Below are 27,516 nucleotides of genomic sequence, written 5' to 3'. Positions count from 1 at the left end.
ATTTCATCATCTACAGAGCCGTTGTTCTTCATTTTTGAGGAAATGAGTAAATTGTGATGTGAAAGATGTGGGAAATGAGAAGATATAGAAAAGAGTTATTTCTGATTACTGAAAAGTGGAAACCCCAGTCCACTCTGAGCGTCTGTCCCTCCTCAGAGCGGTGGTTGTGGTGTTGGAGGTTACCAGCAGGAGGTCACAGCCATTTGTAAAGGTTGAACGGCTGATAAATAATTCACCACAACACTGCAGAGATGAACTCTCACTTTGAGACAACTTCACTCAGTCCTCCAGCTGAATGCCGCTCCTTTATCTGACGCTACAGCTCCACTTATTCATATTCTTTATATTAACATCGACTCAGGAGTTGGAGGAGATCAAACCAGAGCTAAAAGGAGAGATTTAGTGGACTAACATCCATCAGGTGTTCATCAGGTGCTGCGTGTCTGCTGGATGTGTAAATAGGCAACTGCTAATACATTCACCAAACAACTTTATAAGGCTTTTTAAAGAGTAGCTAAACCCGTTCACCAATGTTTTCACCTGGAAACCTACGTATATGGTTATTTAGTACTGTTGTTGATTGATTCAGGTCCAAATCTTTTGAAGACATTTTAGAGCAAATTAGGATATTAACATTCTCCATATTGTGCATGTTGGTGTGAGGTGGAGTGTGTCACCCATCTCCAGGGAGCGATGGGAGGATCAAAGTGTGTCTGACTTAACAGGCGACAACTGATCACAGATGAGAGAGAGCTGCCTGAACAGGCTTATGGCCACACACACACACACACACACACACACACACACACACACACACACACACACACACACACACACACACACACACACACACACACACAGAGAGAGAGAGCTGTATGTCAACATAGACCTCCCACACAGTTCATTACTGACACAACACACACACACACGAGCTACGGTATCATTACATTTTCATATGAATACACATACAGTATAGCCAATGGAGGGACAGCAGTGCAGACTCCTAGAACTTTTATTTCATAGTTACGTTATGGTAACATCACAATAGCTGCCAGACAACTGTTTTGAAACACTACATTAATGTAATGCAGTGGAGTCCACACTCCTGCAGCCAAAGCACTTAGGTTAAGAGAGTTTGTGATTTTGGTTAAATGTTAATAAAAGTTGTTAATCAAGTCCTCCGACTTTTGAATTCTTATAGAGATACTATTGCAAGATTGACTATTTTGGTGGAAAACAAATGAAATACGTCAATGAATATTTTACTGATGAGTTCAGTATCAACATTTCTGCGACTTGCCAGGTACATTAATTAACAATATCTCCTCATTATGTTAATAGAAAAGTCATTTGTTCTGCATTACGTTTCCCCCTAAATGTAATTAGCTATATAAACGTAATTTCTAGGAGCCGGTGCTGCTTTGTTGCGCTTCCACCTCCAAACAGCGCTCCATCCGCAGAGAGGAGGAGGAAGCACTGACAGTACAGACAAAAACAAGAGGCACCTTGCGGATAGAAACGAAGGAAAGTGCAGGTGGAGTTCATAAATAATTAGAATAGTTGAAATTATTCTTTCAAATCAAACATCTTAAGATATGAGAGGAAAGTTTGTTCTTGCAACGGCACATTTTATTTACTCTAACACACTTCAGCCCCGCTGTTATATGATCTGATAACTTCAGTAAGTACAAATACAGACAAACATTTAATATCCAGGAATCCCCGTTATTCACACTACTGCTGACCAAGCAGTCCCAGTCACACACCAGCTTTCACCAAGTCTTCATTAAAAACTGAACGGTAAGAAGAACTGCTTCTCTCAGAGGAGTCTTTAATAGGAGGTGTTAGTCAGCAGTGTGTGTGTGAGTGTGTGTGTGAGTGTGTGTGTGTGTGCGCAGTAGTTGTCAAATTGCTTCAGGGTATTTTGAATAGATTACAGCTCATTAAATAGCAGACGACCAACACAAGCTGGACTGCTTCGAACTCTGTGTGTGTGTGCGTGTGTGTGTGTGTGTGTGTGTGCGTGTGTGTGTGTGTGCGTGTGCGTGCGTGTGCGTGTGTGTGCGTGTGTGTGCGTGTGTGTGCATGTGTAATTAACGGTAAGTGCTTTGCTTTGTGTGTTTGGAGATAAGGTAAAGCTACAAAGAGACACTGCAGCTCCTCTCCCAACACACTGTTATTATCTGTCTGTTTGAATCTCTTCCTCTTTCTTCCTGTTCTGCGCTCTGGTAACTTCTGTTTACTGTCAACACGTTGTCTCTGTTTCGCTGCTGCTGCTGATAATTACAGCCGAGACTTTTGAACAGTGACACTTTTTGTTCTGCATGAATTACTGCGAGAGGGTTTCATGATGAATACTGTAAGAAGACGCAGCTCGGGGCTGGGAGGAGGCTCTGTGGTTAGCACTGTCGCCTCACAGCAAGAAGATCCTGGGTTCGTAAGTGTGTGAGTTTGCATGGGTTCCCCCCCCCGCCATCAAAAACATGTATGGTAGGTTAATTCTCCTGTCAGGGATACTCTCACCAAAGGGAGGTGGCTTCACTGCACACAGATCAAATAAGAATAACACTGAACCTTTTCACTGCTTTATTCTTCCCTCTAACTTATGAGCAATAAAGCTGACTGGACACATAAATAATATTCTCATAAGTTGAGAAGAATAATTTGCTACAGTTGCTCTAAATGTGATATTATAACAGGCAGCAGTGGACATTTGTTTCAGCGGTGGAGTTCTTTCAGTATGTGTAGAAAGAGCCTGTCAGGGTGAATCTTTTAGCTTTTACATTCGTTTTTCTGTACTGTATTGGCTGATCACCGATAACCGATCATTGGGTGGGCCGCTCAAGTACAGCCTATGTGTGGGAAACACTGATTAATATCATGCCACACTGTAATAGGTTATTTTAACTAAAAAAAGATTCTTTATTAATCAGCTTTTATTAGAAAATGACACTAACTTAGTTTTGTAACATAAGTATTTTGTTTAATAGTACAACTAAAAATGACAAAATTAAGGCTTAAAATTTCAAGAATGCTTTTTTAACTTACAAAGTTGAGTTAGTTAAACTTAAAATTTCAGTTTAAGGAATTTTTTTTTAGTTAAATGAATTCATCTGATTTATTGTTAAGCCCTGCTCCTCACTGGATGTACAGAGGTAGAATAACAACCCCAGTATAGCGGTGTGTACTTCAGGTGACTACCAATGTGTCGGTTTTTACTCTGTTCTAACCGTGCGCCCTCTTTCTCACTCAGCAATACATTAAGACTGCAGCAATCCCAGCAGCATCAGCGTCTTTGCAGGCGAGGTCGCACTCTGAAGTGACACAAGCTCTTAACATTCAGATACAGCTCTCTGACACACACACACACACACACACACACACACACACACACACACACAAGTCAGAGGACAGTGGGTGTACACAGTCAGCCTGCCAATGCTTTCAGACTACAGATTAGCGGTGAAATAAGAGCTCTGGTTTCGCTCGGGGGGGCTGGCAGCAGCTCGGGTCAAACAAATCAAACGCTCACTTTACTTTGTTTTAGTCTCAGTTCAAAGAGTGCGTGTGTTGGCTGAAATCCGTCAAGGCTGTGGACGATACCGTAGGACGTTGTGTTAAAGTGTTTGGATTAAAGAGCGTCTGATATCAGCGGGATCTTGTTTCTGCATTCCAGTTTCTCTGTAGATCGAAACGTGTTTCCACCCGCCTCGCGTGTGCGTGTGTGTGTGTGTGTGTGTGTGTGTGTGTGTGTGTGGGAGTGGTGTGTGTGTGTGTGTGGGGAGTGTGTGTGTGTGAAAGGCCTGATGGCTGGGAGGTTGGTTTGTCTCCGTGTCCTCCTCTGAGCTGTGCAGACGTTGGTTGTGTTTTCTCAGCTGCCAGAGGAGGAGAAATAGGCAAAGTGTTCATCTCGATCCCCGAATATCTCCGCAGATATTCCGCCTGAGCTCCACGGAGGCTGATAAATCTGCCAGCGTGTGTGTAAAGGTTCAAGGAATCATGGGAGAGATAACAAGTGATACTGCGCTGTGTACTGTACATTCAGAGACAGTTCAAATACAGTTTACAGCACATGACGGAACACGTGGAAAACTTTTATTTTCACTCAAGTTAAATGTTGCTCTTGGCACTGCTGCTCTCGACGTTTTATGTAAAGCTTCTCAAATGTCGCGATCTGATGCTTTTCAGTTTTACTTACAGTGTAAAGTCAATATCTGTGGGTTTTGGTCTGTTGGTTGCACAAAACAAGTGATTTAACGACATTACCTTGGGCTCTGGGAAATTATTGCTGTCTTTCATGATCTAATCTGATCTTTTCGAGGCTAATTCAATTCATTTATTAATTGAGAAAATAATCTGTAGATTAGTTTGTAGGACAAATGGTTAGTTGCAGCCGTACGTTTGTGCCAGTGACACATACAGTTTCTGTAGTACAGTTGCGAGGGTGTATCTGAGAATTTTGAGAGAATTGTATTCACAAGAATACAGTGCACTCATCCTATAATAAAACATGAAGTGTATAAATGCATTTGTTCATTTAAAGAGACCTCTACTGAAAATCTAACCTAAAATAAATCTGGTTCGTTGCTGAACAGATACTGTAAAATAATTTCACATATTCTGATCAAATAATGAATTCGGACACAAAGAGAATTTGTTCAGGCTGAGAAACGGTTTGATGTAACCTGATACTTTAGCAGTCAGAGTCAGTGTCACTTTCATTAGTTGGACACGGTGAAAAATGTGTAAAATCTCCCCAAAAATTGTTAGCCAGACGGAAATACACCTGCAAGTGTGTTTTTTCTGCTCTGCGTGCCTGCAGCAGTTCACTGAGTCGAGGTCACAGCAGCTGACTGGACAGCAGCTGTCTCACTGCTGATGATTGACAGTTATCACTGTCCATGGCAACCCCGCCGTCCCACCAGGATACCAACTATAACAGGTCACCAGCAGAGCAGATAAAACTGTCCACTGAAACCAGACTGGCATTATTTGCTGTGTCTGCAGCTCTTAACCCTTCAATTTAAAGTCCTCACCAAGAAAAAAGCTCAAATCTTTGCATTTATTATTTCCTTGTGGCAATAATAACAACAATTACCCCCCACTGGTTTTTAACATAGGCCTCTACCAAACGAAACGTAAGACGTCACTTCATTGTAACTATGAAAAAGTACTGATATGATATTTTTTTTATCAAATATATAATGAATGAATAGATATATGATAATGTGAATAAATAGCAGACCCGCTGATTAAACACACTGAATCAAACACTGAATAAAGCAGTTGTTGCTGCTAACGTTAGCTCAGCTTGTTTCTCTAATAACTTAAGATCCAGACGTCCAATGACTAAAATCCTTCATCCAGTTTAAAAGCACCGAGATCTAAACAGTGGATGGTAACAATGTGGCTTCAGACTGGATAAACAGTCAATGTATGACAGCTTCTGGCAGACAACCACAACGCTATGCGGGCACAAAGGGGATACAGTGAAACGCAGCATTACCTGAATAAAATGACAGATTTCTTTTGAACCTTGTTGGAAACATTCGGGATAATGTAAGAACACAATTTAATGTTACATATTATAGCTTCAGCTAAGTTCTATACACTTTTCAATAAGGTATGGTGACTTTAAACGTGCTCCACCAAACAGTTGAGCAGAACATTAAAGCCAAAATGATCCACCACACCTGAGAAACTGAGAGATAGACGCTCTGAAATCAAACCTTCATTAACAAAATGCAGCAAAAAACAGTTTTAAAACTAGAAATCCTTAAATGTAGCAGTTCGCTGATGATTGTCCATCATATAGGAGGTGGGCTGACCCTCACTGATACATGATAGTGAAATCCCAACAGCAGCAAACCGATACTTCAGTCCAACTCCAGGACGTAATCAGAGAGGGGAGATATTCCCAGGACGCCTATTTAAAGAATCCTAAGACTCTACTGTAACCCCCCCCTCCCATACACACACACACAACCCAGCAGAAGGCATCCTAAGACTGCAGCCTCCACGGTGAGGCATCTCTGGACTGCTCCCCTCCCCAGGTTGGTGTGTGGTATTCCAGGACCGTATGACCCGGTCAACCCCAGAGGAGCTGCGAGGAATTCTGTTTACTCCTCCTGTAACGGGACCTGCCAAAACCTCCCACCTCACATGGTCTGCAACCCGGTTAAAGTAGGACGCCAACAAGTTTTACATTTTCTTTAAAAGCTAAAAGCTGGAGCACCCTTCAACGTGTGATGTGATGTATTATAAGTAATATAAAGTCGTACAGTACACAACAAGGAACTGATACTGTTTACTTTCTATTTTAAATCGTACAATAATGCTGCATTGTAAACTTTATTTTAATTTGAATGTAATCAAGATGCTTATTAGAATTCACCCCCACCCCACTAACCAAAATATAAGAAAAAGTGAATTATATTTCCTGTATTTATTTCAATAATTACAAATTATGATCAAATTGCTTATCACCTTTTCCATCATAATCGTACTAACAAAAAAGTTGTGTTGCAGACTTCATTTCAGGCCACAAACAGTCTAAGATTCTAAAAATGTGTACATCAACTACGCATATTTGTACTCTTATTCTAATTATTGTTATAGCACATTAATCTTTTAGTCCATCCTCTTCAACAGCAGTTCCCGTCACCTCCAGGGGTCCTTGAGGGCCTTCCAGGGAGTCCCCAGAAAAATGGGGAATATTTAAATTTCACTACTATCTCACAGACTAGAAGTCGAGTGAGAGAATGTATAAGAATGACAATTCTGTTTAGAAGTTTCACACTCTTCACTGTGAATCTGCCAATCTACAGATTAATGGATAGAAACTATTATCAGCGGCCTGATTTGTATCAATCTGGGGTCCTTGACAGCAGAAAGGTTTGGAACCACTGCTCTTGAGTGTGTCATCTCCCACATTTCACCGCACAACTGAAGATATGTGACAAATAATCTGTATTTGAACCTTGTGTGAAACCCAGGGCAGAAAAATATCTCGTACAAGCTCTAATTGCTGTGAGTGTACCGTACTAACTGAAGCAGACTCGTATCAAATATGTTGCAGTTTTGCATTTCCTGTTGATACAGGATGTGGGGGGGAGGGATAAAGTATGTAGTATTGTATAGTGAGGTCATTCTCAAGTGTAAGCCAATGAAATACATCCAAAATACCAGACAGGCAGTTTGATCTGATGGAAGAGCACGAGTGCAGCGATGTGCAGCATGAGATCATGAGATGTGTGTGAGATCATTACCAAGGACTCTGGTGCTTTATTTAAGTATATGAACACATCGAGGTTTAATTGGAGCGGTGTTCTATTGCAAAACTAAAAAAGTTACCGACTGCAGGTGTTCGTAGAGACAGAGGCTGTAAATTAAATCCGATCAGTAAAAGGTTGTAAAGACGCCTAAATAAACTATTTGTTGTGAAGTAGTTCATGTGGAATATAAGTTGCGTCTTACATTTAGCCGTGTCTCCTTGAGCCCAGCTGAGCTCAATGTGACCTTTCCGTCGCCGTACTAATTAGCTGTAACTTGGTATTTCGTGCCTCGGCATTAAAGAGATTGACAGCAGCGGCGCAGTGACACTTCTGCTGCTTGTTGACATGTGAGACGTGTCGAAGTGGTAAAGTGACCTTGGCTATATGGACAGAGAGAGAGAGAGAGAGAGAGAGAGAGAGAGAGAGAGAGAGAGAGAGAGATGCAGACTGATGCAACCACCAGGCAACACTATGCAGCTGTTTTAACGTCGACCATTATCTGATGGGTTGCTTCTGCCTGCTGTTCAGCCAATCAGACTGCAGCGGACCGTGACATCAAAGGTTTAAGTTTTGTGGATGTTTGACAGGTTTCTTTTTTTGTTCTTTCACATTGGGTTTGTGCTGCTGTTTGATTGGTTACCGTGATGATGTGGTAAAATTACAACGAGGGAAAAGAGAACAAAAAGGGAATTTTAAGTAGATTATGTGAGGGATAATGTCCAAAGAGGTGTCCATCATCAGCTGCCCCACACTTAATCTGCCCCGCATAATTCTAACAACCCCTCCGCATATGTCACATGTTCAACTTTGCCATTTTTAAAGGTTCTTGAAAGATATTTGGGGAAGTGGAGGTCAAGCGCCTTACCTTTTGTTGAAGTGCTAATTGTTTTCACTTTGCGCTCTCCGCTTCACGTTGAACTTTGCATTTTAGGGGCCATGTGTTCTACATTTTATTTCCAACAAATACAATCTCAAATTCAAAGGACTAAAATCTACTCATTTTAGGTAGTTTTTAATGTATTGGGTGTGCTTATTTTTGCTTAAATACAACCTTTGGTATCCTAAATGAATATTTTTTTGTCACATTACAAACAAAAAACTGATTTTCTTTATGGATCACCACTGAAAACAACAACAAAAAAACCCAGCAGATTCCCTTTTGGTCTGATTATCCGCTGCACGTTGGACAGTTCTGGCCTCCTCGTCATACCTTAATTCCTGATTATGGTCGCCATCCTGTGGTGTTCAAAGGCACCGAAGAACTAACGTCTGCAACAGTCACAGTCTAGTTGGTGTACTGCAAATGGCTGATACTACCCCGACTGACATCCACGAGAGAGACTTCTCCTCAGTAGCGAGTGGGTGCAGGTCACACTGTCTATGTTCTGCTCCTCTATGATTAGTGAATGTTGTGCCGTAGAGACCTGGCATTGTACGCTCGATGTTAAGTACAGCAGATTAAAGTCGCAGTGTGAAAATCTCCAGTTTGTTGCTGCTAACACTCTCAAGGTTACAAATGAAATATTCAGATTTATTTTTCATTTTATTTCAGCACATTAATGTAGAATGGTGAACACTACTTAGTAGGTGTCCTATATCAGGACTTAATGGACACCCTGCAGCCAATCAGAATGGACTACTCATCCACAACATGGCAGGAGACATTTTAAACATTATAACAATAAGATGCATCATTGTGTGACATTTATCATTAAAACTGAAGCAAATGATGACTGCAGCACAAACTTTTTCAAAGTTGATTGAAATGCAGATTTCATTTTACCAGGAGACACTGTGTTATCTCATGTTGTATTGAGAGTACTTTGATTATGAAGCATAATGAAGAGATACAGGTATTATGATCATCAGTTTTCTCAACAATCAGCCTCTTTCCTCCTACGCATAAATGATGCGTTCAAGTTCCAGGTTTCTCAGACTGAACACAGCAAACCTTATTTACTGCCATGTTCATATCATATCATACAGACCTTAATTACAGGCAGCAGAGTGGAAAATACTCTTGTCAGCTCGTTGTAATTCATCTATCACATCTAAATAAAATCCAATATTGACATTGCTGCAATCAGTTTAGCGAATTAAAAAAAGAACGAGTCTGTTTATTTTTAGCGCTGTCACTTGTTAATGAACTAAATCAACAGAGGAAGAAGAACGGGGCAGTTTGTTTCTGTCTGTTCAGATTTGGCATTAGCAGCTCCAGCAGCTGTCACTGCTAATGCCAAATCTGAACAGACAGAAACAAAGAAAAGAGCGTCAACTGAAACAGGTAAAGTCCCGCCCACTGCTTGAGTGACAGGTAATGTGAGGGACACGCAGCTCAGGAACCAGATCCAGTGACCACTGAACAGGAACGTGGAGGCAAAATAAAAGATTTTGAGTTTTGATTTATGCTTCACTATCTCTTTCATCCTTCCTCTACTACCTTCTTCTGTCCGCTGCGCCTCCTTCGTCACCTTCTTCCTCTCTCTTCTTCCCTCATGCTCCAGTTCTCAGAAATAGCTCTCCAGTCGAAACCTCCCTGTAGCAACAAGACAAGAAATATAGTGTCGTACTACAGGACGGTGATTTACTGCCTGTCCTGCTGGGCCACTGTGTGTGTGTGTGTGTGTGTGTGTGTGTGTGTGTGTGTGTGTGTGTGTGTCTTCAGCTGCTCCGGTTCCTCAGCCCAGTTCCACCAGTGTTTGTGTGGAGCAGCTCCTGTGGGGAAGTGACGGCTGAGTTCACATCCCAGTCGGGTTTAAATTCCAGTCCTAGATTCCAGGTCACTACTGCTGGCTGTAAAGCCAGCAGTAGTGAAAATCGGTCAGGATTCTCGGTGCGGGTTTTAAATTAAGGTCTCTGTCTGCTGGATCGTATTCGCCGCCTTGCCTGTTACTCCTGTTTCTTTAGTTCTCCCTGAAGCCCATTGATGCAGTCGGGTTTGAAGGATTATTTTAAGGATCAATTAAAGGAATCTGATACAAAAAGGCTGATTGTGTAGCTGCGCCTTTATAAGTTCTACCCAAACATCCAACACATTATGGATATCAATACACTTTTATTACTTTTAACACTGTTTCTTTGTCGTCTTTGACTCGTGGCTCGTTCCTGCGCGGTGCCGTGATCTTCAGGACTTCCTTTGAGGGTTTGAACCGGTCGTGTTTGGTCTCACATGCAGATGAGGGTCTGAGGAGCCTCGAGGCCCTTCAGTCTGCAGCTGCAGCCGAGATCAGAGCGAACCGGCTGCAGGTCAGACAGAGACGCTGCTCTGTCCCACTGAATTAGGTCAGCTGGGTCTCAATGCCATCATTATACACACACACACACACACACACACACACACACACACACACACACACACACACACACACACACACACACACACACACACACACACACAGCGTGAGAAGTCCACAGTCGGGTCAATCCACTGAATTGACCAGGAACTAATTGACTGATGTGACCCTGCAGGAACAGGGCTAGTCTACCAGGATACCAGGAAACTTGGGCTAATTAGATCACAAATAAAAACTTAAAAACAGCCTATTTTTTCCTATTTTTTAGTATTTAGGTTCAAAATGTTGAAAGAGTTCGTGTGTTTTCACCAGTTCATCTAGCTGTACAGTTTTAATGAAAACCAAAGCTTGAAAAACTTTTTTAAAAACTAATTTATTAACATTTTATTAATGCAACACTAGTCTGTCTTCATTTTAATTAATTTGCTTTCATTTATTTTATTGTTGTACTTTATTTTTATTCTCTACTTTATTACCTACTGTTGGTTCTTTTTACACATTGTAGCTGTGTTTTAAAAAGTGATTCGCAGTGTGATTCAGCACTAACTTTCCGGCCTCTGCGTGTGGAATGTACTGTTGTAGTCAAAGTGTATCTGTGCACATCTTTTGAATCAAGTTCAGTTATGTGAACTTTGACATGCTAATTTCCACCGCTGACCAATAGCAGGTTGGGAACAGGAGTGAGTACAGACTGGATGCTGCAGTGACTCACTGTCGCCTCTTCAGGTACACAGTGGTGTCTCTGGGTTGCTACCGTGTTAGCAGTTAGCTCGCCACAGAGAGTCACAGAGACGACATGTAACGCAGATTTAAAAACACAACACACAGAGAACACTTGAAATTCTTACATGGAATCTCAGTAAACACAAATGTGCCGACATCTTTGTTTTTTGCTTCCTGCGTGCGGTTTGTTCTGTCAGTGATAATACTGACTCCAAATAAAACTTAAAGGAAAAAAAATCCAAAATCTGTTGCACTTAGAGACACTTCTGTCTCCTCCTGCCATATTCTGTGACTTAGACTGAAAACTGAAGTGCAGCTTAATGTATTTGTGAAAGACTTGTCCAGGCAGGGAAGAATAGCGTCATGTTGAATCACATCAGGTTACCTTTTCACTTAACTCAGCAATTTTGTTGAACTGATCATCTTCCCTTTGTTCCACTCTGCGTCTTTGCTCAGTTTAAAGCTCAGGTTTCCAAGGCTCGGGGCTGGGACTCCACATGCACAGAAACAGTCGGGGGAGAGTCCCTGCATTGACAGATGATCATTTACTCATTTGGAGCTCTATCCAGGCTCTTAAAAATCCCTCTAAATGAAGCAGTGGCAGCTGGGTAGGACTACTGAGGAAGATCTAAACAAACAAAGCTTTAACTTGAGAATAAAAGCTAGAGAAATACAAACAGGGGCAGTGTGACTTTTAATTAAATTCATAGTGTATGACTTCATTTGAAGTGATATTAAAATGATTAAAAAGTAAAAACCAATGAAACTGTAATTGACTGAATTATGGTTTGTGGCTGGTGAGTCGTCACTGATACAACGTGAACTCTCTGCACTTCGTTGAGTAAAGTTGTATCACATTTGAAAATATCTTGAAATATTCGTATAAAACCAAAATTTTTAGCTGCAACTCTTGGCGTAAATGGGACTTTTAACACTTTATTTTAGTGGCACTGACTCCTAAAATCCTGTGGCACTGCAGAATTATTCCCTCTAACTGCTGTGGTAGAACAGGAGCATGAAAAGGTCAAGAAACACGGACTCGCAGCTCCTGTGGAGACCTGCCCAGGCAACACTGGCGCCAAAATGTTCAAATCACGCAGGTCTGGGAAAGTCATTTTATTCTGGAGAGCTACTGTAGCTCCATGAAAGTGCACATTTTGTGCCTATCTTTGGTCTTTTGTTAATGTCCTGCAGCGTTAGATTTTGTAGGAACCATGCCAGAGTGCAGCTTCGGAGCATGTTTGACTCATACGAACCTTAGTCTGGTTTTCACCTTTCACCATATTTCTGTAGAACAACCTTCTCCAGAGAGCATTTTCCTGCCACTAGGAACATAAACACAGTCACTGTGAAATATATCAGCCTTTAAAGCACACTGAACCTATGTGGTGCCTCGGTGATGTATTTCCCATTGCCCTGCTGGCTGATGGGAATTCAGCCTGGACTGATACAGAAGTATAACACCTTGTTTCTCAATGGAGCTCAGCAGAGAGGAGGAGACGAGGTGAGAAGAGAGGAGGTAACACCTCGTCTGGAGGTGAGAAGAGGGGAGGAAGAGGATGAGGAACGGAGTGAAGAAAAAGAGGAAGGATGGAAATGTAAGAGAGGAGAGCGGAGGATGATGTGTGAAGAGAGAGGAGTGGGAATGATGGAGAGAGATGGTGTGAAGGAGGACAGGAGGAAGAGTGAAGAGGAGATGGTGTTTGGAGTGAGAGGAGGTTTAGATCTTCAACAGAAAAATGGCTCGAAGCATTACTGATGAACCGTACCGGGTAGAGGCCCAGGGGCCCCGAGGGCAGGGGTAAAGAGAACTCAGTAGATCCTGTCAGTATCAACAACAGAGCCTCGAAATGTCTTTCTGAAAACCTGAAGGAAAATTCAGACAATTGCTTTAGGATTGTAATGTAGAAAGACCTCCACGATGCAGTCAGACATTTAGACCTTGTGCTCCGTATTGAAACCAGTGAACACAATGAAAGCCCTCTGAAGAAACATTTGAACAGACAGTTGACAGAGATGGAGGTTGAAGGCAGACAGAAACTGTCCAGTACAACACTCGATGAGAAGGAGAAGGTGCAGCATCATCACCTAAAGTCGGGTTGACTGTGGACACGAGGGGTCCACAGGAGTGTAGATACATACAGTGACTACGGTGAGGTTGAAATTAGTTTTATTTCATGTGTTGATCTCGCCCCCACAACACTAAATGGATGTATCACACGAGATCCGTCCGAGTGACGGTGAGGAGATTTCTGAAAGAAGTGTATTAATTATTTACTTTAAGGACCAGTGTGGAGGATTTAGTGGTATTTAGCGTGAAGTGGCAGATTGCAACTCCTTTTGCTTTTGTTATTTATTATAAATCTAGCTTAAGTTCTTTGCTTTGAGCGCTTTGGCCTCTAAAGAACAAATCAATACAGATAGAGCAGAGTTTAAACAGTAATGTCCAGCAAGGAACAATATATCACCACAGTGATGTAGAATCCTAAAAGTACCTACCTGATGCGTTCTGAGACCCTGCTCACAGAAACCTTTTATAAGTCTTCACTCAGACGGATTTAGAAATCTCAGCAGCCGGTCTTTGAGTCCATCTTCAACAAACCACCATGATCACATATATAGTAATACATTCTTAAATGATGGTCATTTTGTGCTGTGATGAAGAGTAACTCGACCTGAGGAGGCTGAAGAGAGGGAAGAAAAGGAGAGATCAGGTGAGAGGAAGATGTGTAAAAGAGATACGGAGAGGAGGAAGGAAGGAGGACGTGTAGAACGCAGAGGAGAGAATGAGGTGTCAGTGGTGCAATGCAGTGCTCACTACCCCACCCCAGATACACACACACACACACACTCGCTCTTATATTGTACTTATGAAGAGTAACTGAGTACACATGAATGAGTCTAAGATACGGATCAAATAAGACCAACTGTCAGATATCAGTTAGAGACAGTATAACATACAAAATCTGAATTGTATTAGTATAAAGTTTAGGTCCATGGTTATCTTCTGATTCTTCATGTGCATTAACACAAACGTGGGCATGTGCGTTGGAGGGTTGTTGGATCTCCAGGCTGACAGGCTGAGGTCTGGTGAACCTTTCCCCAGGAGGGAGTGTTCTGTCTGGGGGAGAGAGAGGACGACCATCTGGTCCCTTCGGGTGCCTGTGGAGCTTCTGCTGCAGCAAACAGGCTCGTTTCCACCCTGCTGGAGTGTCCTTGAGCAAGGGACACGCTCAGAATACCTGTCAGCTACAGGGCTACATGACCTCTGACCTTCTCTGGTCTTCTTTACTTCAATAGAAGTAGCCTTCCTGCAGCCAAAGTCTCAGATAGTGTTAATCAGTTTAGGGAATTGAAAACTCAGAATTACAGTTTACACATGGACTCTGTAACACTGTGGGTTGCATCCAGTTAAAGTAATGGCTTTTTGGCGTTCAAGCGTAGGTCTCCATGATGCAAATGTTCCATAAAGAGCAGGACAGTTGCTTCTAAAACCACAATGTTTGCACAATATTTGGCAGCCGTACATGAACGGGAACAGCTGTCATTCATTTAAAGTGATACATTGTACAAGTGACATTGTCGGTGCATTCACAAAATGAAATCCATGTCTGAAAGGGGCTGCTGAAGTCAGATCAAGGCTTGACTGTGAAATTGGAATAATACTGAAGAATGGGAATTAAAATGTGTTTTTAATCCTGGATTTTTATCAATTTAAGTTTCAGTTCCGAGGAGCTTCCAGTGATCCGCGGCCACTGGTGAAATGTGACTGACAGATTGTCGTCTTCCTCTCTCTGTGTTTGTTGTCAGGAGGGACCAGGGACATCGGTTCAGCCCTCACCAGGATGTGCATGAGGCACCGCAGCATCGAGGCCAAACTCCGCCAGTTCTCCATGTGAGTAGATCTGTGTGTGTGTGTGTGTGTGTGTTGAACAGGTGTAGCTTCTCCTCCCAGCTCTCCATGGCAACCTGCTTCTCCTCTTCCTCCTGCTTCAGATTTTACAGCCTCCATCTTGCTCTCTCCCTGTTCGGTCTTTGATTCCATCTAACCACATTGTTGCACCTAAAATGATTATCCTGATCAATTCTTATGTATTTATTCGTTGCCATTATGAGCCTCAACCATGTGTGCTGCTTTCTTCCCATTTTGCCGCCTCCTGAGAAGGTCACATTCATTCTCTCCATTCACTCGTCTTTAAACTCATTTTCTGAGGCCTTCGCGTCTCTCTCCGCCTCCTGCTGTAACAGCATCCTTTTAGCTTCCTCATCTGTATTTCCATCCTTTGCCGACCCAACTCCTCCTTCCTCCTCCTCCTTCTCATTTTCCTTTCTCTGCATGAGTCCATTAACTCTCCCAGTATGGAGGGAGAGAGTCAGTCAGACAGAAATGAGAAGATGAGAGCTCCAGCTGAGTCAGTAAACAGAGATACTGTATATATGGACAATGTAAACAGGAACCACCTTGGTTATTATGTGATGCATTTACACATACAAACATTCATTTTTTCCACCACAAAGTAAAATATCTCAGATGCCCTTCACGCCAGCCACGTCCTCCAGCTTCGGAGCCACGTTCTCAGGCCGGATGGGATATGTAATCCCTTCATTTTGCCTTCCATTTCCATTCTCCTCATCCTGACAGGGATTATAATACAGCCTGAAAACAGTCCAACAAACGTTGGGCCGCATTGGGTATGAAAACGTCCATATTATGTCCATATTATGTAGATTTCATCAGCTGCCTGTGTGCGTGTGTGGCCCAAAATGTATGACTCACACTGTATGCATCAACAAACAGGATGCCTGCTGTAGTATGAACCGAACTGCATGCAGGTCCAATGTCCATGTCCCTGTCCGGCGTCTCACTCACCCGACAGAAAGACTAGCTTGTGTCTTTTGCCTTCTCTGGCTTAGTTTAGGAACATCTCCAATGCAATTAGTGATGCTTTGAAAGACTGTTGATCTCTATATAATACTAATATATAGGCTATTTATATCTATATTATATATATATATAGATATAAATATATATTAGTTCTGAATCCAAACCTTAATCCGAGCGTCTTTTCAAGAGAATATTATCGATTCAAATCAGGGAGATTAAAAATGAATCGTGATATTCTTTTTAAAAAACAGTCGCTATCTGCTTTTGACTTTGCTTGTTTGATGTCGCTCGCGTCAGCAGACCGTCAGCACAGTTTATACCCCAGACATAAAAATTATTCTATGATTTGATAAAGAAAATATACATTTTGTAGATTTTTGTCTGAGAAGTAAAAGAATCTTTTTCAGTCTTTTTGCTCTCACATTTGCACACATACATCTGGTGTACGCACTTTCAACAGTTATGTCAGTAAGAAGCCTCTCTGGCTAATACACACACACACACACACACACACACACACACACACACACACACACACACTCTGTGACTCCGTGACACTTCGTTCCCTGAGGACTTACCCAAACCTTAACCTTAACCATAACCACTACATGCCTAACTACAGCCCTTACTCTAACCTCAACCGTAAACCAAGTCTAAACCCTGAAATATATGCTCTGACAGTGTGTGTTTGTGTGTGTTCGCAGGGTGTTTCTGGACTGTCTGATCAACCCTCTACAGGAGCAGATGGAGGAGTGGAAGAGAGTAGCCAACACTCTGGACAAAGACCATGCCAAAGGTACGCAAACGTAGAAACACACAGACCACTGAAGACTCACACCGACAGTACACTGTCTCACAAAGGCAGAGAGCAGGAAGTGTGTAACCAGTGAAAGGTCTGAAGGTTGAAGGCTCTCAGCTGAACTGTGTAACAGATAAATAAGCTGTAAAATGCTTTATGTTGATTATTAATCATCATACATAAAACACATTTATACTTACTTACTGCACTTCAGTCTGAAAGGGAAAACACAGTAACACAATGTGTTTCTGTTTCCATTCGCACTAATGAGCCAGTTTAATAAATCCATCCTTAATTAAATACATTTAAATACGTGATTTAAAGGCAGTTTAAACTCATGAACTCATCCACTAAAGTCAGAGTCAGCAGACAGCAGTTACTGACCCCAACCCTTCATGCTCTTTTTTTTTTTTTTCTTTACACTAAATGTTTGTGGTAGTCAGATTCTGCTCTCAACTCAAATATGAAGTTACTGTGTCATTATGTCTGTGTGGCGTTCACGGACCTCTCTATATGCATATCTGATATGTATCTCTGTGAATCTAACCTAAAATGTCTCTATGTATGTGTCTCTGTTAATGTGTCCACACAGTTTCTTTGCCTGCACTGGGAACTGTGTGTTCAACTCTCCGTACATGTGTGTGTGTTTTCTCTACAGAGTACAAGAAGGCCCGTCAGGAGATCAAGAAGAGATCCTCAGACACTCTGAAGCTGCAGAAGAAAGCAAAGAAAGGTTTGCAGTGTCTTCGCTGTTTGGTCACACCGCGATCAAGTGGTTGTCATTTAGGTCTAATCTGTAATAACACTCTTTTGAAAGAGTTGGAAAGCTGGGAATGGTTAACTGTGAGTCATAATTAAACCATTAGTGGTTTTCATGAGATAATTAAGTGGTATTTAAGTGATGTAACATTATGAAGAGGATCTAAAAGTTAATTCCATGTGTTCTGTTTCCTTTTCCCAACAATCTGCCTCCTTCCCTTCCCGTGGTGTCCCAACAATCTGCCTCCTTCCCTTCCCGTGGTGTCCCATCATGCTCTGCTCTGTCCAGCTGATGTATTTGGTAAGTCATTTTCCAGTTATTTGCTTTCTTACCTTGCTCGTGCGTGATTATTCTGAAGGCACAGAGGCCTTTTATTATCCGCTGTCAAGCCTCTGTGATATTTGAAATGGGGCCTCTTCATGTTCACTATCTTTTATTTAGAACAATTCCCTCATTTATTTGTGTAGTTTAGTTGTAATATAGCAGTAAGGGTTTGACATCGGTGCAGCAGGCGGAGGTGAGCACATACATTTACCAACAAAAGAAAGCTCTAGTAGTTTTGTTTCAACACTCTTTGACACCTTCTGCGCTTTGTCACACATCTGCATTTCCAAATCCTATCCAGCCCACTTGGCTCGAGTGAAATATGTTCCCACGCTGTTTGGATGTTTGTGTGACTCACAGAAACCGAAGCCCGAACACAACAAAGACCAGAGTCACACCAAACAAGAGTCTTCGGAGAAAAGATTTCCCCGGCTTGTTTTGTAAAACATGATAGAATGTGACACAATCCAACCACAACAGAACAGAGAAATAACTGACACAAGAGTTCCTCATGCAGCCCGACCAGCAGATATTAAAGACATCACAGATATAGCTGTATTGTTTTAGAAGTCAGAAATGCTGAAGATATGTGTGAGGTCTCCGTTACATACAGTAGTTTATGCACCATAAAGTTTATCATTCAACTGTTAACTCAAAGATATTTAATTCACAATGATTTAAAACAGAGAAACAGAAAAACCTTCACGTTTGACAAGCTGGAACTCGTCTCCTCTCTCCTTCCGTCCTCCATCTTGAAGGATGTCTCAATTCCTGAAATGCATCTCGAGGGGAGAGAAGAGAGGAGAGGAGCGAGGACGTATGAAAGAGGTGTGACAGTGTTCAGATGATGCAGCTGTGCCACACGTCGGGGTTAATTGACGTCGCTTTAAAATGGCGGCCGGATGTCTCATTTCATTGCCTCGATTCCTCTCTCCTTGTGTCTTCCTCGCCTCCTTCCCACGCATCTCAGGTGGGAGAGACGGAGAGGATCGAGGATGTAGAAAAAGTGAGAAATGAGAAGAGGGATATTTCTTATTCTTAACCACGTTAGCGGCTCTAGGGAGTCTCACAGAGCCGCTAGCGTGGCTTTACACTCTTAGTCCTGTTGCTCTATAAATTACATCAACTATTAATTAAAGCAGCAACAAGGAACTTTCATTTTGTGTTGATGCTGGCAGCTCCTGTGGACTAAAGTGTTTCCACTGCCTCGTTTCATTGATTTCAAGGGGAATCGGATGGCTGGCATTAAGAATAACTACATGGAAATAACCAATATTCTCGCTGATGGTCTGGTGTGTTTATTAAGGTCATATAAAGGCATCAGTATTAAACTGAGACTGTCACATAAAACTCCTAATTTTTCAGTTTCAATTAATCAACCAAGCATTTAAGCAACAGTATATCACGGCGGGACAATACGCTCTGTGTGAGTAGGAAAGCATTGCATAACATACAGTAGGAGAGTATAACATGTTATTTCACAGAATAATGTGTAAACCGGCCTGAACTCTGTCACATTTAGAGAGACTGACAGCTTGGTGCTGTAGGGGGGTGAGGGGGGTGAGGGGGGATATGTCAGTGTTATTGCTTTGCTCTTCCCACTGAGCTGCAAAGAACCACAACTAACCACCAAAACAAGCCCTCTGCTTTTAGAACAAGTAGTTCCAGTCTGATTCATTGTGCTAAAATGAGCCTTATTATGATTGGAAACAAGAGCTTGTTGTTCCTGCCGACAAAGGACTCGATGGCTTCCAGCTTTGAATTGAGCCTTTAAGACTAAATAAACAGGGCCTGGAATTGACCCCAGAGGAACCTCAGATGTGGTCGATCCACTTCGGTCATTCGGGCACTTCCAGCCTGTTATTACTGCACGAGAGGAAACTCCCTCCGCAGTGGAATGAATGTCACGAGGGAAGAAGAGAGGGAGAACGAGATTCAAAGGAGGAAACTAGGAGGAAGGACTTGTGTTGGAATTACATGAATGTTATGAGACGGGGAGGAAGAGAGAGGGAGTTAAATAGAAGGGATAAGGAAGGGAAACCTGCTGCAGTTAATGTGATGAGAGAGTGATGGAGGGAAGATGAAGGAACAGAAAGACTTCCCTTTGCGTCACTCTGAATGTGATTTAAAGATGGAGGGAGAGAGGAGAGAAAAAATGTTATGACAGGGAATTTACTTTTATATATTAAAGGACCAGTGTGTAGGATTTAGTGGCATCTAGTGGTGAAGTTGCAGATTGCAACTAACTGAATACCGCTCACCTTCCAAGCGTGCCAGTCAAATCAAGCAAGAGGCGGGCTGTCTTACTTCACCACTTCCCTCCTGTTGTTGATGCTGTTTTCTTACTGGCTAACCAGTTAGCTGTCGGACCGTGAGAGAGCTACGGGGCAGGAGTGTGGAGGGGGGTAAACCAGGGTAAACCTCTGAAATGAAACCAGAATTAACTCAACTAGAGTTCGACTCTACGCCTTTTTGTAGCGCTTGTTCATTTGACATTTGTTTGAGGGGGGTCATTAGGAATGATTCATTTCCTGAGCTGGCTGTTGAACGATTGGTGTCAGACATTTTGGGCGGCTGTCTGCAGTTCAAGCTGTTCTGTGATCTGATTTCCTACCTGACTGCAGTCTAAAGGTCCGTCACAGGCCGTCACGAGCTTGTTTTAACGTTGCTGCTGTGTTTTACTTGCTGTGTCCACTGTGTGACTCACACTTTGCTGTGATAGAAATAAAACTGATCTTCGCAGTCGGACCATATTGACTGCATCTTCTCAGCCATCTGCGTGTCCAGATTCTCCTTTTCTTCTTCTTGCTCACTGTTCTTAGGAGAATTGCAGGAAGTAACACTGGCTTTGTCTTTTTTTGGTCAACAGTTTTTGAGGAAGCAGCCATCTGTTTGTTGCATTTTATACCCCTCTGTCTCTCCACCATTTCATGTCTGCCTCTGCCGCTTACTGTCTAATAAAGGCAAAAAAGTAATCTTTATTGGAATCGTCAATGAACAAAATCAGTCGGTTATCAGTCCCGTGATCACATGAGTCATGAGCAGACTTCCTGAGTTAAAAGAACATTAATGATGAATAACAACGCAAACTTTAAATAAGATCAATTACAGTGTGGGGAAAATATCTCAAACTACGTCCTCTGACAAGAAAGAGGAAGCAGCATCTTGTATCTTCTAAAATAAGGTCGGAGAAAGTGGAGAAATCTGATACCGACTGCCTGTATGTATACGGAGATTTTTACAGTGTTACAACTGTGCATGTAAACGCATCTGATTTTTGCATAACCTGGTTTCCCGTGGACACAGAAAGAGGGATGGAGGAGAAAGAAACACAAACAAAATGTGAGACTGATGTTTGAATTCTGCGGGAAACCAGAAATTACATTCCCGTCCCTTGAAGAGACTCTCAGCCACCTCTTTCCTCTCTTTATCACTGAGGCGTCCGCCTGGAAAAGTTCAGGGAGAGAGAGACAGAGTTCTCTCCCATCTATCAGCCCGACCACAGAACCCGGCCCTGGATCTCACTGGAGGAATAAAGAACTTTAATTGCATGTTTATGTCTGTCCTGAGGCGCAGACGATGAGATTACCAAATGATCGTCTTAAAGAGCAGAAAGTCTTCCCCAAAACACTTTTGAGAAGAATAAAGGAGCGATTGGCAGTCGGTAATGAAACCATCAGTTGATGAAATTCCAGCTTCTCAATGTGATCAGAGAACATCTTTTGCATTGTTTTAGGCAATTATTGGGTTAACCTTTCAGGCACCAGTAGTGATTTTCATAATTCAGGCATGCAGCTTCATTCAGGACCATTCAGTCCTGCACACAGGCCGTACTGATGCTGGTATAGATGGGACACGGGACAGACCAGCAGATGGCGGTAATGCAACACTTATGGATGCCAACCGCCATGAAAGTTAACAGAAGAGGAAGATGGAGGAAGGCCAGATTTATGTGTACACCAGCCAATTACCACTTACTGAAAACTTGAAAAACTGAGCTTAGCTGCAAACAAAAGAACATTGGCAAGAAGACTGTGATCAAGTCGCAGGGTGTTGTGATTGGCTCGTTCGCTCCATGTCGAAGTCTTTACGTGCGTGTCCCTGCTTTCATTCACAATGCAGCCATACAGGCCTTTTCCCTGAAATGTTTAAAGGCCTTGAGGTGGGATATTGGAGGTACAGATTTCTCTGAATATGGATCCCAGTTCCCATTCACACACGATGCCGGGAATGTTCCTGAACATTTCAGGGCTAGACTGCGAGTGTGAAAGGGTTTTTAGTATTCGTAATAATCTGTCTAACTTCTTGAAATCACGTATAGACAAATATAACCACGTTAAAATAAGACAGGAGCGAGGTTCAGCCACATAGTCTAGTCCACTCCTTTTGTCCAGGCTGACATTCATGGTCCTCAGAGGCTGAACTCTGATTTTGGAGATCCTCAGACTTTTCCTTTAGCGCCACCGTGAGGTTAATATTTGTGGTATTTAGTGAAATCTCTCAACAGCTGTTAGATGGATTGGCATTAACTTTGGTACAGACATTCATGTTCCCCTCAGGATGAATTATAATAACTTTGGTGATACTTTTCATCTAGCAGATTTCAATTGGTCCAATACTCGGAGTGAATGAGTGAATCAGAGTGAATGGAAGAACATTGATACAGTGACTGCATGTGTAACCTCATATTCAGTACTGAGTTTGAATAAAACCGAATCCTCTTGAGAAACATCTCTGTAATTTAGAGTGTGAGTATTTTGTAATCAGATGTCTTTAGATAATTGATAACCCTGCTAATAATGTGTGTTGGATGCCAGCGGTTGTTTGTTTCCAGGCGGTACAGAGCAGAGAAAACTCTTTTAATTCTTTAATGTGGGTTAATGGTTTGTGGGAGGCTCTAACTATTGTTTTGAAGTGATCCAGTGTTTGCACTCTCAGAACAGGCTGTTCCCTCTCGGACTAGAGTTCTGTTTAGTGAATATACGATTTCACAGATAATAATGTCTGTGGTTCACTTTGGTTTGCCCGAAGCTACAAGTCTGCCTCCTCTTTATTCCTCTTTCTGGCTTTCTTACTCACTATGATGCACCAGATTACATTGCTTTAATATCACACAGAGTCTCTTTGCTCACCTTCCACTCAGTCTTTGTCAGTGGAGAAGAAGTGAAATTACTCGTGGCTTCTTTTTATATTGGTTTCTAGTTGTTTTTGTGTGTCTGGGCACTCTTTTTCTGTTTTATGTCACTAGTCTGTTTTGTTCTCTTTTTATGCTAAAGGAAAAGTACGCTCTTTGACAGGCTTTAAATAAGTTTATTATCATTTTATTTTTGTAGTCATTGTTCAAGTAAAAAAGGCCAAATATTCTTTGGTTTTTGCTTTTCAAATGTGAGGAGTTGTTTCTTTTCTTTGTTACACATCGTAGTAAAGTGAATATCTTTGGGTTGTTTAGCTCTGGGGAAATGTGATGGATATTTTTCATGTTTCTCTGAGATTTTTTAGACAAAACAATGAGAATAATAATGATTATAATAATAAACTTTATAAAGTGCCTTTCAAAACCAGAGTTACAAGGTCGTGTACAGCTCAAGCATTAGAAAGTTAAAACAGGAAATAACAATATGAAAAACTATAAAAACTACACAGAGGACAAAAACACATTACAGGATAAAGTGCTTAAGAAACATATTAAACATATACGAGAATAATCTGCAGATTAATTCTTTCTTTCACTTTTGCTTCAGCTTTCCGTTCATCCACTGTGGCACTACCTTTTCTTTGACTTTATGTAATTGTGTGTGTGTGTGTGTGTGTGTGGTGTGTGTGTGTGTGTGTGTGTGTGTGTGTGTGTGTGTGTGTGTGTGTGTGTGTTTCAGGCCGCGGCGACCTCCAGCCTCAGCTGGACAGCGCCATGCAGGACGTCAGTGATAAATACCTGCTGCTGGAGGAGACGGAGAAGCAGGCGGTGAGGAAGGCGCTGGTGGAGGAGAGGAGTCGCTTCTGCTACTTCGTCACCATGCTGAAGCCTGTCGTGGTCAGTCACACGTCCACACGTCCAAACCACTGATTAAAACAGAAAATAAATAACAGCAGCTCTGTGAAATCCTTTGAGAAAACGTCTGCTCCATGTAGTCCTGAAAAGGTTTTTTTTTACAGAGTTTGTAGTTTCCACAGTAATGGAGGGAACGTCTGTGCTGTAGCTCAGTCGGAGAACTCCAGTGGGAGTAGCTGTGGAGTTGTGTTGCTGTACAGTCTGTTTGTTTGTGTGCGTCAGGAGGAGGAGATGTCCATGCTGGGGGAGATCACTCACCTCCAGACTCTGACAGACGACTTGAAGACACTGACTATGGACCCACACAAGCTGCCCGCCTCCAGCGAGCAGGTACTGAACACGTCTCCTCAGCTCTTCTGTTTCTGATGCTGATCTCTGATGGATTGAATGCATCATTTAGAACTGATCCGTTCTAACTCAAGAAGCCTTTTGAGAACCATACTATTAATGTAGTATGCTTCTATATTAACCATACTATACACCACATTTTAAAATACACACCTTTTAATCATTTGTGCCTTATTGTCTCTGTTATTGAATACAAACAGAAATACATTTTAAATCTTACATACTATCAATTAGAACTGAAACTCCCCCCCCCTTTACTGGGCTGTCTGATGGTTTTCCAGAACCTCTTTAAAGACCCAGACTCAAACAAACACACATTCTCTCTCTCTCTCTCTCTCTCTCTCTCTCTCTCTCCAGGTGATCGTAGACCTGAAGGGCTCTGAGTGCACCTGGTCCTACCAAACTCCGCCCTCCTCACCGAGCACATCCAGGAAGTCAAGCATGTGCAGGTTGGTTGCCATGACCACAGCAAACTCCCCAACAAGCCGCTCATCTTTTATCCCTCCTGTACTCTGCTGCCTCCCTGTGGTCCAGAGGTGGAACTGCAGCTGTTAATGGGCTCACCGAATCACTCGTTTGTGATTAGTTTAATAAATAATTCTGATAGATATTAGCTTCTGTAAAAAAGTGTTGTACTGTGATCACAGTGAACTAAATTTGGAATAGTCATCTTTTCTGTTTTAATTAACATTAACCTATCATTTAACTAACATACATTTATAGTACAGGTTTATTCTGGTGGTTGGTTCATGGCAGCTGCAGGGGTTCACAGAGGGTCTGTGTGTTGGTCTGGCTCCCACAAACTGGTCTTGGTCTGCTTGGGTTACAGACTTCTTTCTGAGTTTCACACAGAAAAGAGAACGCTGATTTCTCTTAAATTATCCAAATGAAAAAGAAAATGGAGGTGAGAGTCTGTGCAGTGGCGGAATAACTTTTATTTTATAACTCAGTTGATCAGTTTCTGTGGATAATCCTCCATATGGTGAACAGGTGACGTGTTCTCTGGATTATCTGGAGTAACTTCACTGTTTCTGGAAGAGACTTTTTTTCAATGAACTTCTCAGAACAGATAAGAATCAGTCCACTCTGACGTTTTGTACCTTGAACTGAGCCTCTCCTCCTCTCTGCATCCTACAGCAGCCTGAACAGTGTGAACAGCAGCGACTCCCGCTCCAGCGGCTCACACTGCCACTCCCCAACCTCCCATTTCCGCTACCGTGCCTCCTCCTCCTCTTCCTCCTCGGTGCTCCCCCAGCAGACGCCGGCCCGCCTCTCCTCAGTCTCCTCCCACGACTCTGGCTTCATCTCCCAGGACGCCTTCCAGTCCAAATCCCCTTCACCGATGCCTCCGGAAACCTCGCAGGTAAGGAGCATGAGCGGAGACCGAGCTCAGGGTGAACACCAGAACTGACACACATTGTGCACACACTCTTCCTCTCTGTTACTCTGATCCACTCTTCTTCCACCACTGAGGTCAGACAATCCCTCAGGTTGCTAGGATACGGTGCGTTCATTAGCTCGAAGCTGCAGTGTGTGTGTGTGTGTGTGTGTGTGTTTGCTGAGTCACCTCCGCTGCCACAAGGTCTCATGCAGCCATGCGACATACACTCACTTATTCCCCGCAGGGTTTCCTACGCTGTAGTTCACGGGCAGAGTGGGAAAACACAGGGTCACCCAAATTAGAGCTAGAACTAACAATTATTTCCATGAATCGGTCAATTTAAAAAAATCAATCCTTTCATTTCCCAGAGTCCTTGGCCACAAATTCAAATGTCCTATTTTGTCCGACCGACCCCCTAAAATATTCAGTTACCAACAGAAAATCCTCACATTGCAGAAGTTGGAACCAGAAAATATACTTTTTGCTTTAAAAAAAAGAATAAAATAATAGACCTTTTTCACAGCAGCCATTTTGACATCAAATAATAGGGTACACTTGGGCGTTATCAGTGACACTAATTAAGGTTCTGTTCCACTCAGGTGTCACAGTCAGGGTGCTGCTATTGGGCCTGTAGGCACTAGAAAAGGCTCTGCTACACTAAATTGAATGGAACCTTAATAAGTTGGTAACACTTGTGTTTACCTTACTGTTTCATGAAATGGATGCTGTGAAAAAAGGACTATTGGTTTTCTGGCAATAGACTGATTGTTGCAGCTTTAACTTTAATATGAAGAAGTTACTCTAAAAACACAACAAATGAAAAGATCAAGGAGGACACACGTGAGGCTACTTAACATGAACCTAAATCCTGGAAGCTCGTCTTAAATCCTCCAAATGTAAAAATCATCCTCACACACACTTTTCCACATGGATGGACATCGCAATGCCCCTGCCATATCCTTTAACCATATCCACACTACATGCCCAACTCCAACCCTTATCCAACACCCTGGTCTAAACCTAACCCTAAACCCTAGTCCAACACTAACATCTCATTTCTTATCTTCTGCAAACCAACAATCAGCACAAAGTAACAAAAACATAGAAAATCTGATTTGGCTTTTATTTGGTTTCTCTTTATTGAGACATATTTAAAGTTGTTTATGATGTAGAGCTCTACCGTTAGTTTCTCATTCCACCTGCTGAACCTGCTTCTGCTTCACTGATCACTTCTTCTTCCTTCTGCTGCAACAGCTTCTTCTTCCTCTGTTTGTTGTTCACGCCTTTGCTTACTAATGCCTCTGCCTGGTCAACGATGTGCTGCTTTTATTCACACTGAGATCATGTTTTTATCACTAACACATGACACGCTTACTCTGTTTCTCTCTCTTTGTCTGTTTTCTCGCATCCTGCCAATGGCTTCCTGTTTTTGTGCGTGCGCGCTCTGCATGGCTCTGCTGCAGTCGTGTGTCTCTCCTTTATCCTCTCAGTCTGTCAATGAGGAGTCTTCCTCTTCCTCCTCTTCCTCACCCTCACACAACGAGCCCCGCTCTGGGCTACAACAGGTGAACATCTGCACGTCCAGACACACATGCGTCCGTAAGGGTTTTTTGGGCTCAGTGGAGCCAGCCTCACACACTCTGGTCTGCTGCTGGTGTTGTTGTTGTTGTTGTTGTTTTG

General features: G+C 42.4%; 1 protein-coding gene across 3 annotated transcripts in view; it reads left to right on the top strand.

Annotated features, from left to right (window-relative positions):
- The window catches only part of LOC127358265 (protein MTSS 1), a 62,903-nt gene that overhangs the window by 26,133 nt on the left and 9,254 nt on the right, over nucleotides 1-27,516 (top strand). For 2 of the 3 annotated variants that reach the window (XM_051391251.1, XM_051391249.1), the window contains exons 4-11: nucleotides 15,101-15,185; nucleotides 16,880-16,971; nucleotides 17,633-17,707; nucleotides 18,023-18,034; nucleotides 23,932-24,089; nucleotides 24,330-24,437; nucleotides 24,813-24,904; nucleotides 25,593-25,818. In XM_051391251.1, coding sequence (XP_051247211.1) covers nucleotides 15,101-15,185; nucleotides 16,880-16,971; nucleotides 17,633-17,707; nucleotides 18,023-18,034; nucleotides 23,932-24,089; nucleotides 24,330-24,437; nucleotides 24,813-24,904; nucleotides 25,593-25,818 — 848 coding nt within the window. Of the gene's footprint in view, nucleotides 1-15,100; nucleotides 15,186-16,879; nucleotides 16,972-17,632; nucleotides 17,708-18,022; nucleotides 18,035-23,931; nucleotides 24,090-24,329; nucleotides 24,438-24,812; nucleotides 24,905-25,592; nucleotides 25,819-27,299; nucleotides 27,402-27,516 lie in introns of all 3 variants that reach the window. The other variant, XM_051391250.1, reaches the window with a different exon arrangement.

The sequence above is a fragment of the Dicentrarchus labrax genome, unplaced genomic scaffold (assembly GCF_905237075.1).
Source record: "Dicentrarchus labrax unplaced genomic scaffold, dlabrax2021, whole genome shotgun sequence".
NCBI lineage: Eukaryota > Metazoa > Chordata > Actinopteri > Moronidae > Dicentrarchus > Dicentrarchus labrax.
Note: the sequence above shows the minus strand (reverse complement) of the source record. Positions and strands in the feature narration are given on the sequence as shown.